The sequence below is a fragment of the Macaca nemestrina genome, chromosome 14 (genome assembly GCF_043159975.1).
Source record: "Macaca nemestrina isolate mMacNem1 chromosome 14, mMacNem.hap1, whole genome shotgun sequence".
NCBI classification, from domain to species: Eukaryota; Metazoa; Chordata; class Mammalia; order Primates; family Cercopithecidae; genus Macaca; species Macaca nemestrina.
The window spans coordinates 115,429,800-115,447,459 of record NC_092138.1 but is presented as its reverse complement, the minus strand read 5'-3'; the positions used below and the strand labels follow the sequence as shown (position 1 = coordinate 115,447,459).

The window sequence follows — 17,660 nt, the reverse complement described above, 5'->3', positions numbered from 1 at the left end:
CAGTCACACGCCAAGCTCCCAGGCCACACTGCCCAGTGCCTCTACCTCCCAAACTCCAACCTCCAGCTAAGACCCAGAAGAGGGGTGGCAACAGTCACACACCAAGACATTCCCCTGCCACCACGTACACCCCACGGTGCTCCCCGAAGGCGGGAAGAGGTCAGCCACCCTGAAGAGCTCCCAGAAAGAGAGAAGCTCTGCCACCAGGTGTGTGCCGGCCAAGCTGCAAGCCGGCCCAACCCCGGGCCACCCACGCCCACGCCTCCTCCAAGGTCCTGGCCTGGGCCAGGAAGCCGGGTGGAGACTGGAGGGCGGGGGCCTATCTCACCCAGAGTTGCTAAAAAGAGCCAACGGGGAAGTAAAAATAGGAAATAAAAATAAAATGGCTCCAGCCAGGCCTGGTTGTTTGTGTAGGAAGCAAGGCCCCTCCCCAGCCAGCAGGGAGGGCTCGGCTCCAGGTCCCTCCCAGAGGAGGAATGTCCCGCGACCCTAGCAGCCCCCAGAACTCCAACCACGTGCCAGAACCCCAGGCTGGAAGTGGCTCAAAGAAGAGTCCCAAGAATCTGGATTTGAATCCCGACTCTGCCGTTAACTGGCCACATGATATCAGGCAAGGAGCTGAGCCCCTCTCCGGGGCTTGGCCTCCTCATCAGCGCTGCGGTGCAGGGAGGGAGGGAGCGTGCCGCGCTGTGCTGACCACATGCTCCAGGTACCACCGCCCACAGCGGGGCCTGCGGTCACAGCTCCGGCCACCCACCTCTCCCTGTCCCCACCAGGGTCCTCCCATCTGCGCCCTCACTCCGCCCCAAGGTGGGCCGTCAGGAGGTGAGGGCACGAGGCCAGGGTCAGGAGACAGCCTGGCTGTCAGCTGGCCCCGCTTGCCAGCCGTGCCGCTCTCAGACCTCAATTTCCTCATCCACACAATTAGAGGAAGCCTTCCTTCCTCTCCTTTCCTGAGAGGCCTTTCCAGGGTTCACATGAGGCTCATTCGCACTAAAGCGTGCGTGACTGACCCTGGCTTCAGGATCGGCTCAGCTCATTCTCCCAGGGCACAGAATTTCTCAGAAGACAGGCTCCTTGCTCCTGGAGCTGAGACACCCCAGCGAGAGGCCCAGGGAGGATTGCTTGGGCCACAGCTCACACATCCAATCCACCCGCCCAGCCTGGACGGCGTGCGGCTTCTGCACTGCGGCATCGCTCAGTCAGGCAGCTGCAGGACGAGATGTGGGTCAAGGCTCATGCACCGAGACCATCTGCTTAGGTGTCTGCAGAAAGGGATCTGAGTGCTTCGGGTGGTCGATGATACCCGCCACGCTGCGGCCAGAGGGCAGGCAGTGAGCCGGTGCCACGTGAGCCCCATTGAACCAAAACATACTGCTTCAGAGTGCTCCCTGGCACTTCCTAAAGCCCCTCGGCCCTCGCTCCTGGCTTGATCATTATCACCCCTGTGCCACTTCCTGGGAACTGGCTGAAAAGTCAGGGGATGACATCACTGGTCTGCCCCAAACCACCATCCCCACAACAGCCAAAGTCTTTCTAGAACATATATTTGCCTGCGGCCCTCCACAGCCCCCTACAACTCCCCATTCTCCTGTCCTGGACCCCCAGCCCTCAGGACCCTTAGCTAAGGAGGGAGCCAGACACGGGCAGTGGCCAATCTGAAACCTGGACTCGCAGGTGCGGGCCATCAGAAGGTGTGGGGCACAAGACACACAGAAGCACACACACGCACACACGCCGACACAGCACAGGCACAGGGAGACACGAGGACGCAGGTGCACACAGACACACGCTCGCACAGGGACGGGGACAGACAGACAGACATGGGTGCACACAGACACAGGCTCAGACACGGACACAGATGTGCACAGAGGAACACACATGAATGGGTACACGCAGACAGGCTCACACAAGGGCAGAGGCGTGCACACTCATATACACACACAGGTTCACACAGACAGGCTCACACAAGGGTATGGGTGTTCACATACACACACACGGGCTTACACACACAGACTCACACACACACAAGCACACACAGGCTCACACAAGGACATGGGTGTGCACACACGGGCTCTCACACACATAGATGCACACACACAGGCTCACACACAGGCGCACACACACAGACACACACACACAGGCTCACACGTAGACTCACAAAAGGCCATGGATGTGCAGAGACACACACGGGCTCACACAGACACACAGACTCACACACACAGGCTCACACAAGGGCAGGGGCATGCACACCCACACACAGGCTCACACATAGGCACACACACTCACACAGGCATGGCACCCACACACTCACAGGCTCACACACAGGCTCACACACAGGCATGGCACCTACACACTCTCACAGGTAGGCTCACACACAGGCTCACACACAGGCACACACACACAGGCATGGCACCCACACACTCTCACAGGTAGGCTCACACACAGGCACACACACACAGGCACACACACACAGGCATGGCACCCACACACTCTCACACACAGGCTCACACACAGGCTCACACACAGGCACACACACACAGGCATGGCACCTACACACTCTCACACACAGGCTCACACACAGGCTCACACACAGGCACACACACACAGGCATGGCACCCACACACTCTCACACACAGGCTCACACACAGGCACACACACACAGGCATGGCACCCACACACTCTCACAGGTAGGCTCACACACAGGCACACACACAGGCATGGCACCCACACACTCATACACAGGCTCACACACAGGCTCTCACACACAGGCATGGTACCCACACACTCTCACAGGCAGGCTCACACACAGGCACACACACACAGGCACACACACACAGGCACACACACACAGGTACACACACACAGGCATGGCACCCACACACTCTCACACACAGGCTCACACACAGGCACACACACACAGGCATGGCACCCACACACTCTCACAGGTAGTCTCACACACAGGCACACACACATAGGCACACACACACAGGCATGGCACCCACACACTCTCACAGGCAGGCTCACACACAGGCACACACACAGGCACACACACACAGGCACACACACACAGGCATGGCACCCACACACTCTCACAGGCAGGCTCACAGGCTCACACGCAGACAGGGGCTCGTGGGCACAAACCCTGGTTGGAACCCCAGCCACACACGTAAGCCCGCCTGTCCCTTCACTCCATGCTATTCTGGCTCCAGGTGCCCAGAGGAGGGTCTGGGGAGGACGACATGCCCCTGAAGGCCAGGCAGGGAGGAAGGAACAGCGCAGAGGGTGCCATGCCAGCCACCTCAGTCCTGGCCTTCCTGCCAAGAGCCCTCCAGGCTGCGGAGCCTCTGAGCTGGCCAGAGGGCATGAGAGGGTCCCCATGGACAGGGCACAGGCAGGCAGGGCCCTGAGCCCATGGGGCCAACCCCAGGCAGGCGACCACCAGCCCTGCCCCGACGCCAGGCACACGGGCAGCGACCCAGGTCTGGCTCCGAGTCCCCAGGTCCCTGCCGGTGTGGGCACCAGCAGTGCCAAGCAAGGCGTCCACAGCAGAAGGCAGACAGCAGTGGTGACAACAATCGGTTCCTTGTTCTCAGAAAGGCGGCCAGGCAGACCTGAGGGAGGGCAGAGGGGTCAGCAGAGAGGGCAGCACGGGGGCCGTCTCCAGAGTCCTGGAGGGAGGATCTCTGGGCTCTGGGAAACCCTGGAGACTCCCAAGTACCAACAGAGGCCTGCTCGCTTCCCCAGCCTCACCCGTAGGGCTGGGCAGAGTGCAGGGGTCTGGCCCCAGGGCAAGGCTGGGGTGCCGGCTGTGAGGTGAGGGGCACCAGCTGCCCCCTCCGATAACGAGTTCGCAGCTTATCAGCCACGTCCAGGCTGCGTGGGCTCCGGCAGCCAGCCCCTCCCCTACCCCACCAGCAGCCGGCGAGCATCACTGCTTCCTAGGCAGGAGGCTTAACTGTCCACACGCAGGCAGGTCCTGGCCACTGACTGCGGCCAGACACACGCGGGGACACGCCTCTCCCAGCCAGCAAGAGTGGCAGTGACCTCTCCTGTGACCCCATGGCCTGGGGGATGCCAGCCCAGGTCAGAGGGACCCAGACGCCACTTGGGCTGGAGGCCCGTCAATCTGGGACCGGAAGTGGCCTGTGTCCTGCAGCCAGGGGGCCCCTGACATGAGGAGGCCCTTCCAGCACCACGGCTGGCATTTGTTCTTCAGAAACCATGTCCAATAGCAGCCACAGGGAGCCAGGAATGAGCCAGCAGGGGTCGAATGCCTGGCGATGGCCGTGCCCCACACACCTGCCCATCCTGCCAGCCGGAGGGAGGCCCAGGGAGGCCCCGGGACAGCGCAGCATAACCACACACCTATCTTCTGTCAGGGCTCCTGACACCTCCATCCCTCCCTGTGGTCACTGCCCAGCGTTTCCCTCCATGCCCTTCCTGAGCCCTACGTCGTCCGTGGCTGCCGCCGACCGCCTATCTCCCCCGCTGACCTGGCAGCCCACGAGGGCAAGGACCTGCCTGTCACATCCTCAGAGCGGCTCTGGACAGAGGGGCCCTCCATGAGCACTGGTGGCGCAGTGACCCATCTCTCCCCTGCCACCGCTCAGGGCTGGCACGCGGCCACCTGAACCGAACGAAACCCGTCTGTCTCGTTTCTTTTTGGAGAGGTTCAAGTTTTGCATTCTACGTCTGCTCCAAGGACACCCAACAGTCTCTGGGTGACCCCCCGGGGGGAGGCACACTGCTGTCTGATGCAAGGGAAGGCAGAGTCAGCGAGCTCTGCCCTGGAAGCCTTTGATGACGCAAAGCGAAGACACAGGTGTTGAGGACGAGACACTGGCTTCTCCCAGGCCAACTCCTACGCATCCTTCATGACCCAGTTCAAAAGCCCCAACTCTCTGCATGCCAGGGTGAGCCGCTAATGCCTCCTCCGCGTCCCTTCTGCCTCCAGTACCTCCTCCCACCACCATGCTCACACTATCTCCACCCCAGACTGGGATCAGGGATACCTTACAGGTAAGACAACTAAGACCCAAAGAGAGTTAAAACATCTGGTCCAAGGCCATACACCATCAAGTAGCAGCACTGGGGTCTGCCACCTGACCCCAGGCCACCTGACCCCAGGGACCACTACCGCCCACTTCAGGGCTAAGCCTGGCTCTACTGGGCCTTGCTGGTGGCCAGCAGGAGCCTGATGGATGTGGGTGGACAGACGGACAGACAGATGAACGGACGGACAGACAGCAGGCAGGTGGGAGGCATGCTACTTCTTCTCTCGTGGCTGGCCTTGACCCCCACACTGCTACAAGTGTCAACAAGACGTGCTTACCAGAGGAGGAAGGAGCCAGGTCCCCAACAAGGCCAGGCATTTGGGGCCAAGCACCCCTCCCTCTCTCAATGTGGGAATCTGAGTTCAAGGACTCTCAGGCTCTGTCCAGCAGCCGGCGGCAGCCACATCTCAAACACGCTGAGCGACGATGGGGCCTCGCCACAGGCAGGGCCCCCCCAACACCAACCCCGAGCCTCAGCCTCAGCTTCCACCCAGGGGCCCCAGGGATTCCAGCTGGCCCAAGGAGTCCTCAAGGACAGTCCCAGACCCTCCCATCTACTCCCACCCCCAGAAACCAACACTGAGCTACACACACAGCAGGACTTCCCTTCCCTGGAAACTCGACCAGCCTCCAGAAGGAGGGGAGTTCATGATTTGAGAACTTAACTTTGCAAGGAACGGGCTCCCCCGTCACATTTCTGAACCTGAGGGTTGAGGGGATCAGTCGGCTGACCGCATGGATTCATGCCACAAACTTCACGAGGCTTATACAGCACCTGGCACCGTGGGCTCAGCAGCCACGAAGACCTAGAGCCAGCTCCGAGCCATGAGAGGGGGTGCCTGGAGCCAGCCCTGTGTTAAAAAAGACTCTGAGGTCTGAGGGCCCCATGGGAAGAGAAGCAGCGCCCGTTCGGTGACATCCGCCGAGGCTCCGGCCGGCCACAGGGTACGGCGGCACACTTCCCGCCGTGGACTCTGCCTGGCATCCTTCCTTCCATTTTCCAAATGAGGAAATCAACACCAAGAGGGAGGAAGGAATGTGTTCCAAGTCACAAAGTCCACAAAGTCCACAAAGTCCGTGTGGCAGAGAAGACGCAGGCTGTGAGAATGCCCGGGTCCACTGCCTGCAGGGGCGTGGAGACCAGCTCTTACGTTGCCGCTAAGGGGTGGCGCCTCCTGTGATCCCAGCCTCGGGAGAAGGTGGGTCACACAGGATACAAGGGCGGGTGGCTCTGACTTTGTGCCCAGGAGACTGAGGGGAGGGAAGAGGAAGGCCCCGCTGCCCTTCCAGTCCTCACCCCTCCACTGGCCCGGCACAGTGCGGGCGGTGCCGTCCGCCAGGCCCGCCTCACCACTGTCTGTGCCCAGAGTGACCTGGCACCCCTGATGGAGTCCCCGCCTCCCTGCCCTGCACCTCAACCTTGATCCTGGGCAGAAAGTCCACGAAGGGGTGGGGAAGGGACAGCTTTGCCGCCTCCCGTGGACTCTGCCCACGGTCAGAGCTGTTTTCTTCCCTCCGGGTGGGGAGAGGGCGAGAAGCCATCCAACAGCCTGGCACTCACACAGGGGCCTCCAGGCAAATGGCGCCTAAGCTGCCCACAGGGAGAGGCAGGGACCGAGGCAGGACCACAGGACACTACAGGGACAGACCAAGGGGTACAGGAATAGGTGGCGGGGAAGGGCCCCGGCAGCTCCTCCCAGCGGCAGACACACCCTGGGAGCCGGAGCCCCGAGTTGGGGTACCACACAAGAGCACCAGTGGGAGTCACACTTCAGACCTGGGCAGGAAGGAGAGGGGACATCAAGCCAGTGGGGGCTGCCAGGCTGCAGTGAGACCCACCCCCAGCCCGAGCTGCTCACAAGGTTAATTAGTCCCAGGCCAGCTGACCGTAGCCCCATGCTCACAGGGCTCCGCACCAGCACAGAGCTGGAAGCCAGCCAGCAAGGGGCAGGCCAGAGGAGCCTGGTCACACAGTCAGCTCCTTCAGAAACCCTACAGGGAAGCCCCCCACTCAGGCATCCCTTCCCTGTACCCTTGGCTATAACCAGATCCCCCTGGAGAGAGTCCACCCACTCTCTCTGCCTTGATTCCTTCCCCACCTCCCACCCAACAAACTCCTACTCATCCCTCAAAGCCCAACTACATCACCTCCTCTGTGAAGCTTCCCTGACCTCCCCCAGGCAGTTTACGCATGAGACAACTGAGGCCCAGTGAGGTGAATTTGCTAGCCTAGGGCCATACAGCCTGTGACTCAGAGGGGCGCTCACTCATCGCATGGGGCAGCCTACCTCACCAGTTCGTTTTAGACATGAGAAAATCAGTGAGAGGTGCCTAATGAGGGAGGAGAAGCTACAGAGCCACGTGACACCAGGTGAAGGCCTGGTCTCCGTGCTAGAGACAATGTGGTGCCATAGAAGGTTCCAGGCAACGGAGGTCAGTGCCCAAAGAGAGAAGGACTAGCCTGGCCTTGAGTGATAACCGTCACGGAGACTGATGCCACTCATCAGTGGCCCCTACTGCCTCTGCTCTGCCATGCCCCCAGGCCACCATTTCCCCATTGTAAGCTTCACATCCCAAAAGTGCTTCACCACAATACGCCCAGTACACATCCAGACCCAGACCCACCCTGGCTGGCTCAGAGCCCATGGCGTCCTGGACCCCAGCAACCCAGACCCTACCCCAGCCCAGGTCGTGTCCCCTCAGCTGGGGAGGGCATACAGCCATTTTCCAGGGAGCTGGTCCCCAGTGTGCCACCCTGACAAATGGCCAACAGCACATCAGAACAAAGGCAGGGTGACGGGAAGGCAAGGCAGAGGCTTTGACAGCCAGAGGGCCCCCAGAGAAACTGAAGCCCAGGGAGGGGAAGGGACCTACCCGGGGCTACACAGCAGCCTGGTCAGAGAACGGGCCCACCATGCAGAAAGCTGAGTTCGAGGGACGGCCGGGCACACACCACTACTGCCACAGCCCACCCTATCACTGCAGCAGTGACTGACACTGCTGCCCAATGCCCAGTCCTATTTCTGAGGAGCAAACGGTCACCAAGGTGGTCCTCTGGACACCATGCCTGGGTTGACGGGAAACCAGGAGCTGGATGCAGCCAGCCAGCCTCTCTCCAATGCACCAGGCACATCCTCCCCAAGCACAGGTGCTGAAGCCACTGCTGACAGGCAGGAGACATGCTTTTGATTCCACTCTCTAAGTCAAGTGAGCCCTTCCGGCACATCCGTACTGGGTGCTGCAGGGGTACCCACACCTCAGAAGGGCCCTGCCCTCAGGAAGCCTGGGAATAAAGAGGAGGTTGGATGGGTGGCTGGCACGTGGAGAGCTCCCACCCGCCAGGCACCTGCACCAGCAGCGGCCTCAACGCCAAACACAGGCGTGGGATCACCCCACGGCCCTCGGGTGGGAGAAAACTGGGCAATAGTCAGGCACAGACCCAGCAGGTTGCCAGCGGGATCTGAATGCAGGCTCCGGGCAACAAGTCCAAAGCCGCAGCCCCACTCCAAGCTCTATACCGTGCACACTAAGGGGGCTGCGGGGCACCAAGGACGGCAGGTGGGCTCTGGCTGCAGAGGCAGGCTGAGCCTACACAGGCGGAGAGGGCAGAGCAGGCAGGGGGAGTCCCGGCAGAGGCACAGGGTGGCCCAGGCCCAGAGGCGCCCGATTCAGAGGGGCTCGAACACAGCAGCTGTTGGGAGCCCACCCCAGCGACTCCAGCCACCTGTGCTGTCACTGCCTGACCTCTGCCCAGGGCCAGTGTGGACACTTAAGCTAAACTGGTCAATTACAGGATACTTAGATCCCTCCCCGGGGCTTCCCAGCCTCACTGCATTCTGGGCTGCAGCACCAGGAAGCCTGTTGAATCAGTAACCTCATTACAGCCGGCGGCCGCACCCGGGGTTGTCTTTGAACTCCGAGGGTTTATCCATGGCGGCTGGAGGATTTACACACGGCCTGGCCCGGGCCCAACTCACTCTCCCCTCCCCTCAGCGCCGGAGGCTCCAGACCCCGCACGCACAGCAGCAGTCTGAGCCGACACCTATCACCCCCAGCCCTGGCCCCAGGTACAGCTGGGGAAACCGAGGCCCAGCTGGAAACTACTATGGCTTAGACGGCCAACAGAGGTGCAGGGAGGCCAGGCACGGCCTCTGGGTCACCCCAGAGGTAGGTCTGTGACCAAGGGCTTCCTGGGGTCCCTTGCCCCAGCAGGCAGCGCCTGGAAGAGGCGACAGAGCTGAAGCCAATCATCAAAGCCAGATGTGGGCTGTGCAGGGCAGACCCTGTGGCAACTCCTGACACAGAGAACCTCAGAGGCTCTGATCCCCTCAAGGACCCCTCAATGTCTCACCCCCCAGCCCCAAAGTCTGGTCCCCTCCACAGTCTCAGCATCCCTGACCCGGCCACAAGAGGCCTGGCTGCTCTGCTTCCCCTGGACAGCCTGCCCCACACTTCATCCAGTGCCCAGGGAGGGGAGGTGGAGCCAGGGCCAGGGAAAAGGTGCCTCACCCATACCCATGCCCAGGAAAGACAAGCTCCAGGCCAGCCCAGGGACCTGGCCTACGCCCCTAGGAAGACACTAGGAATCCTCCACCCCCCTCCCGGGCTGCCACGCTGAGGAGCCCAGCCAGGGCCAGGGTGCACGGCCATTCATAGGGGCCCCAAGGCCCACCTGAAACCAGTGAGCCACCTGGAGAGTCACCTCCGCCTTCCAGGTCTCGCCTGGCTGCCGCCAAGCCACCCTCTGCACAACGCTGGGGGCCTCATCCCAGCCAGGAGCACCATGCTGGGATCCCCTGGTCTCCAGGCACCCATGCACCTGCGCCCGGCATACAGGCCCTATCCAGCCTCACCTCCCACGTGAACCCCCTCCTGGCTCCAGCCCTGCAACCCCACCCTTGTGTCCTCACCCCCTTCACCCACTCCAGGCCAGACCTTGCTGTCCCTACTGCTGGGCACCCCTCCCCCACCCCTCCTCCACAGGCAGCAGGACCAGGCCAGCACCCAGGGGGTTCTCCCTAAGCCACATGTGGAAAAGCCCACCTGCAGTCCCGGCTTCCCCAGCCAGGGCTGTCAAGGCTCTGCCAGGTCACCCTGGGAAGGCTGGGGCCGACGCCTGCATGCATGGGGTGGGCCACGTGTGCTGGGTTAGGACCTCAGAAAGAACCTCACCCCTGCCCTGCCCTGGGACCCCGGGGTCCAACCTCACCCTGTCCACTCCCCCAGGTCCCTTAGGAATTTGCTGCAGACAGCGCTGTCCTGGTGGCGTGAGAAGGTGGGCAAGCCACAGCTTCCAGGCTGGGCCTCTGCTGCTCACCCAACCACAGCTTTCCAGCTAGGAGTGGGAACTTCTCCCAGCCACCACCCCAAGCCAAGGACAAGCCTGGAGAGAGGATCAAGGGATCGCCACTCCTGAGAGGGCCTTCAACCAGCACAAGGGGCCGAGATGCCCAGTCCCAGGGCACAGAGCTGGCAAGGTGAGACCTCAGCCCTCCACCAGTGCCCCCACAGAACAAAAAACGTCACTCACTTGGGCCAAGACCAGCAATGGGGCTCCCGGGAACCACCGTGGGGCACAGACCCAGCCTGGTCGGTGAGCAGCCTCTGAGGATGCTGAGGGGCAGGAGGACCTGGGGCAGCACAGCCCCCACTCTGGGCACGGGTCTTCCCAGCTGGAGCTCAAGGCAGCCCCCGCTAGTCAAGTGCCTGAGAAAAAGCAGACCCCATAGCGGGACACAAAGGCTGGCCCACAGACCTCACCCAGGGTTCAGTGTCCCCATCCGCTAAGTGGGCTTGTCTCTGTGACACCTCCGCAAGGTCCCAAAAATAAAGTCCCTGGCAGGTAGCAGGCGCCCGCTGCAGCCATCGGCACCTTCATGGGGGCAGGTTGAGTCCTGGACAAGCTGGCGAGATGTAGAAAAAAAGGAGGCGAACAAATCCTGCAGGGACCACCGTGCTCCTTGGGGGACCCCATGAGGCCTGGCTCACTCACGGGCACGCCAGGACACGGGCCAGTGGCCAGCAGCGCCAGGTGAGAGCCTGTGACTCCGTGTGTGCGCGACGGTGAGCGTGAACACACCCAGGCCCCGCACGCGGTTCGCACCTGCTCTCCCCACGGTGGCCGGGCCAATTTTCCTTAGCTGCTTTCTGCTCCATTTCACGCTCATTCAGCTGCTGAGCTAGACAATTGCTTTGTAACTCTAGGGCGCAATTTCCCTGTCTGTGAGGCGCTGGGGCACAACTGCTCAGAACATCTCGCACCAGGCTCGGGTGGGTGTGCAAACCGTGGTCCCTCGTTCCACCTGCCTCCTTGGGCCTCTGAGGAGGGTCCCTGCCCCAGCAGCAGTGAGAGCTCTCCAGTGGCAGGCCGATACCCACAGAAAAGGCTACCTCAGTGTCCCCAACGTCCTCTATTCCTGAGTCTGTTCCTCCACACCTGACAGCCCAGCGACCATCGTGGCCTGCTCTGGTCCAGTACTGGAAACCTGGCCCCACCCTAACCCAAGCAGGAGGCACAGAGAGGACCCAGCCACAGGCTAGCAGAAACAACCCACGAACGGACTCCCCGAACTCCCAGCCAGCCTATGACACACGAGGCTGCCTTCTCCAGCATCTGGAAGAGCCAACGAGTGTGTCCATTTTCCAGATGGACAGCCAAGGCCCCAAGAGGCCAAAGAGCAGACCAGGCAGGCAGCGAGGACAGAAGGCCCAACCCCAGGTGGCCTGACCACCCGCCCAGCAATGGGACACCGCCTGTCGGAACCTCTTTCCGGGAAGGTGCTGATCCCGGGATCCCTGCAAAACCACCATTACCTCCATCCTGCAGGTGACAAAGGCCCTGAATGGGAGGGGGCAGAGGAGGGGAAGGAAGGATGAAAGACGGAGCTGCACCCTATAAAATGGAAACACACAGACAGGTGGGTAAGGTGCAGGCGGAGGAGAGTAACCCCTCTACCCACACCATAGCACCCTAAAACTGATCAGCTTAAGAATCTCAGGACAAAGGTCTGGAAGGTGACCCCCAAATGGACACCAGCCCCCAACAGCCACAGGCCAGCCCCCCAGACCCTTGTAGCCCCAGACCCCAGCCTCATCCCTAGCCCAGCAAATGGCTAATTCCCATGAAAACACACCAGTTAACGGGCCACCCCAAGGCCCTGGCCACCAAAGCCAGCTAAAAAATACAAACTCAAGCCCGGCAGAGAAGGAAAGGAGGGGCAGGTCTTGGCTTGCAAAGCCCAGGTCCCAGTGACAGTGCCCCAGCCCTGAGCCAGCCGGGGGTTGGGGAGGGCCTCTGTCCTGTGTCTGCTGGGACAGCTGTGCCCTCTTCTCCAGAGGACAGGCATTGCTCACCACTCGAGGTCCCAGCCCTGAAACATTTGACCCATGGCAAAACCAAACGTCACCTAAGAAATGATACTTCCCAGGCAGCCTCCACTGGCACTGGGTGGGCATTTAAGGCTTTCACCCCACTCCCACACCATCTTCCATGCAGCTGAGGTCTGTCCCACCCTCTCCTGATGCCAGAGCCTCCCCACATGCACGACCAGCCCCCAGGGGCAGAGGGGCACACCCCTGAGTACCCCCTGTTCCCACAGTAATTCCACAGCAAATCCTCCAGGCACCCTTTCCCAGGGGAGGAAACAAAGCCCACGGACAGAGACTTCCCGCACAGCCACGGGGAAGATGGGGCAGGGGTCAAGAGAGGGCAGTCAGAGGGGCCTCCTGGTGGAGGCGAGCCCCCCACAGGCCCTGAAGGACAGGCACAGCTGGAAGAACCACCAGGTGCTGGCAGAGCCGGGAGCCAGTCACAGCAGCTGCCCGTGTGACCAGGGCTGCCGGCTCAACCTGCACTCCACACCCCAAGGGACTCAGAGCACCCGCCCCCCCACCAGCCCTTCCTAGGGGCCCAGCTCATCCCACCCACATCTGGGCAGAGGGTCACAGCTTATTGCTCCGGTCCAGGCCCAGCAGTGAGCCCCAGGCAAAGATGGAGGCTAGCAAGGCCAGGGCCACCATCGGACTGGGCCATTTTTCTCACCCTGACACCACCCCAGTCAACAAACAGGGCCCCTCCAGAGTTTACCAAGACAAACACCCCGCCATCGGGCAGTGCCCACGCTAAAAGACGCCCTCGTCAGGCCGGAGCGGGACTCCCAAGTCCAGCCTCCTGAGAGTCACATGACCCTGTTATTTCGGGAGGCCCCGGAATGTGCTCTATTTTGGGTCCCAAGGGCTCTGATGTTACCAGAAGCCCTCACCCAGGCTGCAAGCTCACCCAGGTCCCTGAGTGCCCTGACTCCAAGAGTGGTCAGTGGGCCTACAGCTTTGCCGGCGGGTCTCTCCACAGGCACATGGGGTCTGGTGCGGTCTGAGACCTTTGGACTCCGTGGACTCCGCCTGAGTCCCACCATTCAGGATAAGGCCAGCCAGGGCCTTCTCCCCGGCAGGCGTAGGAGCATGGCCAGCCCTGGGCAGCAGGGCCAGGAAGCTGGGGCTGCCTCTGGCGAGTCCCTCGGCCTTGCTTTCCTTCCAGATCTGGATGCTGGACTCATCCCTGCCCTCACTGAGTGGCTCGGTGGGCACTGACCGGGATCCTCCCCCGGCCCACCAAGCCCAGCAGCAGTGAATGCGGGGAGGAAGAAGCCCTCTCTACTCCAGACCCCAAAAGTGGCCGGGCAGCTGCAAGGGGTGGCCGAGTCTCCCCCGGCAGCTCCAGGTCTGACTGGTCGGCCAGCCGGGCCAAGACAAGCCAGGCCCTCCGCCCGCCACTCACCCCCAGGAGGGATTAGGCTGTGTTGACAAAAGGGCTTAGACAAGTAACCGCTTAAATGGACCTTCGACTGCTCTGGACTTCAGAGCTGGTCACAAGCTTAGAAAAAAAATAAAATGTAATCAGAGCCCAGGACTCTCTGCTCAGCCCTGGGGCGTGGGCTGCCTGGGAGGCCATGGGCTGGTCGGGAGAGCTGGAGAACAGAAGACTCCCAGCTTCCTTGTGGCAGGGGAGTGCCCAGGGAGATCCCTGGGGCAGTGGCTCAGAGGCACGACCTCTCCTCTTCACAGGGACTCCAGCAAGCCACCATGGGGACTGGGCACCCTTGCTCCCTCACCCTACATACACCAACTCCGTGGACTATCCCTGTCCCACCCAGGGCATTAAAAACAGGGACCTGTTCGGTTCTCAGTACTCAGCTGAAGTGCAACCAGCCAGGCCCCTGCCACGTCCGGGGGCCAGACACTAAGATGAGCATTCTTGTTCCAGAGGAATCGTCTGGGAGAGCGTAGCTCTGTACGTGTGGATGTGTGTGTGCAGATGTGTGAGTGCAAAGCTTTAACGGGGAAAGGCAGCCCCCCCTGCCCCACAGTGCACTCAGTCACAGACAGCGCAGCGTTCCCTCCTGCCTCACACTCAGCAGTACCACCAGCTGCGGGTGCTAATCCCAAATCCACCACTTTGTATCCTGGGGGCTCAGCCTCTCCCTGCCAGTTTTCTCATCTGCAAAATGGGCATGAGCCCCCACCCCTGGAGGCTGAGCCCTGGAGCTCATTCAAGGTCTCAAGCCCACCACTCCATCATGATAGAGTCAGGGAGTGTCAGGTCTGACAAACCTGGAACCCACTCCCCACCCCGCCCCAGTCACGGAGCAGCACACCTGCCTGTGAGTAGTAGGGGTACTCAGACTCTCACCTTCATATCCAGGAGGGGCTGGGTCCATGCTGGCTCCCCTTGATGTCCCATCTCACTAAACATCCCTGCAGCTACACTGGCCTCTGAGCACCTCCTGGGGTGGCCAAGCTGCACCCCAGGCTGTAGGGAGGGTGGGCAGGAGGGGCTAAGAATGGCGGGGTTTCATTCATAATCAGCTGTTTCAATTTCCATTCAGCACAAATCCTTCACCCGGCCTGACAGCCTGGCTGCCGTCCCACCACCAAATTAATATCCTTCCCGGAGCTCATTTATAAAGTCTCCCCCTTCTCACTAGCTTCCAAACCCTTGGGAGGGCAATGGGTGGGAGCCCCAGTCGTGCCCTCTCCTCCTCCTCGGCAGGTCTGGGCCTGGAGTTGGCGGGCAGTCTGGGATAGGAAGCCACCGGGCGGGATGGCAGGAGGAGGAGGGAAACTGACCCTCTGCGCTGTCCTGCTCACAAATGGAGAGCCAACCGAGGAGAACACCCGGGACTGCCAGAGTGAGGGGCCCCATTTCTGGGATGGGGTCTTCCTAGGTCTGACGTTCTGTTCATACAGCTCCCGGGGGACCCTGCCCACCCGGGCGTGGGCTGCTTTGGGGATAACAGGGTCCCAGTCTGTTTCCTGGGCGGACACACACCCAAGGGCCAGCGGCCTGCTGGAAGCCGCAGCCCGACGGGCAGGCGGCGCAGAGGCCGCTCGGGGCCCAGCGCGCCGTCCCGGTCCCCAGGCCAGGGAGGCCGGAGCCGCGGAGCGCAGAAGTTGCTCCTCCCGCTCCGGCCGGGTTCCTGCGCGGCCCGGCTGCAGCTGGGCGCCAGGGCGCAGGCTGCCGCCCGTGGCCGGGAGACCCCTCCTCGTCCCGGGCGAACCTGCCACCCGCCCCCTCGGCCCCGCCGCCCGCCCGCTGCCCAGCCCCGCCCGGGCCCCGCGAAAAGTTGCCCCGGGTCGACCCCCTCCGGGCCCGGCGCCCGAACTCTCGCGAAGGTTGGCGAGGGGTCCAAGCGCGGCCCGGGCCGGCGACCCCCGCGCGCGCCGCCAACGCGCCCCCGGCCCCCGCCCGCCGGCCCCTGGCCGCGTCCCCGCCCGGCCCGGCGAGCACTCACCGAGCGGCAGGAAATGTTTGGTGTCCATGTCTGCGACTAACTCATGCCCGGCCGGCGGCGCAGGCAGCGGGCGGCGGGCGCGGCGGCCCCCGGCGCGGCCGGCCCGGGCCCGGGCGGCGGGGAGCCGGCGGCGGCGGTGGCGGCGGCGGCGCGCGGAGGCCGCGGCGCGGCGAGTTGTTGCAAAAGTCGCCCAACAATGTAAACTACTTGTGTCTGCGCGCCGCCGCCGCGCGCGCCCGGCCCGCGCCCCCGCCGCCGCGCGCCCGCGCCCCGCTCCGACCGCGGCGCTGCGGCGCCGGCGGGGGGGTGGCGGGGGGCCCGCGACGGGCGCGGACTCGGCGCAGCGCCGCCGCCACCGCTCGGCCCGCGCCCCGCCCTCCCGGCCCCGCCCGGAGCGCGCCCCCTCGGCCACCGCCGCCGCCGCCGCCCCGCGATCGCCGCCCGCCCGGCCGCCGAGTTGCGAGCGCCCTGCAAACTTGCGAGTTCGCCTCCGCCAGGGGTTCCCGGGAGCCGCGAGGAGGCGGCGTGGGAGGGGGCGGGGCGCGGAGGGAGCGGGGCGGGGGCGGGGGCGGGAGCAGAACTCCCTCCCCGAGCCCGCCACACACTCGCGCGCACACACACACTCGCACGCACAGGGCCCGGAGGAGGCGGAGAGCCGGGCCGGGAGCCCAGCGGCCGGGCCATTGTCTGCGCGGCCACACAAAGCGGCCGGGCGGTGGCCGCGCGGGGACCCTGGCCCGGGCCCGGCAGGCGCAGAGTGGGGCGGGACGGCCGCGGCACCCGTACCTCGCACCCCGCCGCTGCGGACACGTGGGGAAACTGAGGCCCGGGAGTGGCGATGAGCCCCAACGCCAGAGGACGAGCTCCTCGTCCGGGGAAGGTTTCGTCTTCCGGACGCTCCCCCCGGTCCATCCCCCACTTTCACGCCCTGCCCCCACGGAGAGACCCATGAGCCCACCCGGAACGAGGAGGGGCGCGCGCTTCGCCGCCTCATCAACCCGCACTCCTGGACCCCTCTTCAAAGGCACCAGGCTGGGCAGGCGCTGCCCGGAGTTGGACATAGACTTTGTGGCCGGTGGCTATTTTTATACCCCGGGTAGTTCTCTGCCTGACTTTTAAATTCCAGATTTGTTTGAAAACGAAAGGAAGCACTCCTGCCCCGGGACAGCTGGGGCCTCCTCCGCGCCGCGCGCTGCCCGCCGTCTCAGGCGGCTGGAATTCGGGTTTGGGTGTGAGGTACCTGCGCGCCGCCAAGCCCAGCCTTCCTGAGCAGGCGCCGAGGCGCCCGGCCGCGCCCACGCTCCGCGCCCCCACCGCGAGCTTGCTGCCCGCTTAGACCTAAGGGCCCGGGCTGCGAGGCACAGGGGCTGACCAGTCACGCAGGCTACACGTGGTGGCCAGGGTCAGGGGACGCTAATGGGGAGGTAGGTGAGGAGGTGATGACCGCGTGTGGACAGGCATGACACCGCCCAGAGATAACAGCCCAAGACCAGAGAGGTGTCCTGCTGCCTGGGTGCCCCTCAAGTCGGGCCACCTGGAGCTGGATTCCACAAGGGGTCCGGTGGCCTGTCCCGGTGGGAGGTCTTGGTTCCACTTGGGACAGGAGTGCCCTGGTTGGGCAGTCCACCCCCAGCACAGCCAGAGGCCAAGGTAGCCCTCTCCTCCTCCCCCTCTTCACTGATGCCTGGGCCCCTACCAAAGGCCACTCTGTCCCCCTTACACACCCTGTCCAACAGACAGCCTGCCCGCCTCCCTCCGGGATGAGGTTGACACCTGGTCCTCACCCACTGTGGTCACAGCCACAACAAACCCA

The 17,660-nt window shown here is 63.1% G+C and overlaps 1 protein-coding gene across 1 annotated transcript in view; it reads right to left on the bottom strand.

Moving 5' to 3' along the window:
• The window catches only part of LOC105471885 (retinoid X receptor alpha), a 120,754-nt gene extending 104,702 nt beyond the window's left edge, over window positions 1-16,052 (bottom strand). The window contains exon 1 of the mRNA XM_071078575.1: window positions 15,848-16,052. Coding sequence (XP_070934676.1) covers window positions 15,848-15,875 — 28 coding nt within the window. The 5' untranslated portion in view covers window positions 15,876-16,052. The remainder of the gene's footprint in view (window positions 1-15,847) is intronic.
• Between the last annotated feature and the right edge of the window lie 1,608 nt (window positions 16,053-17,660).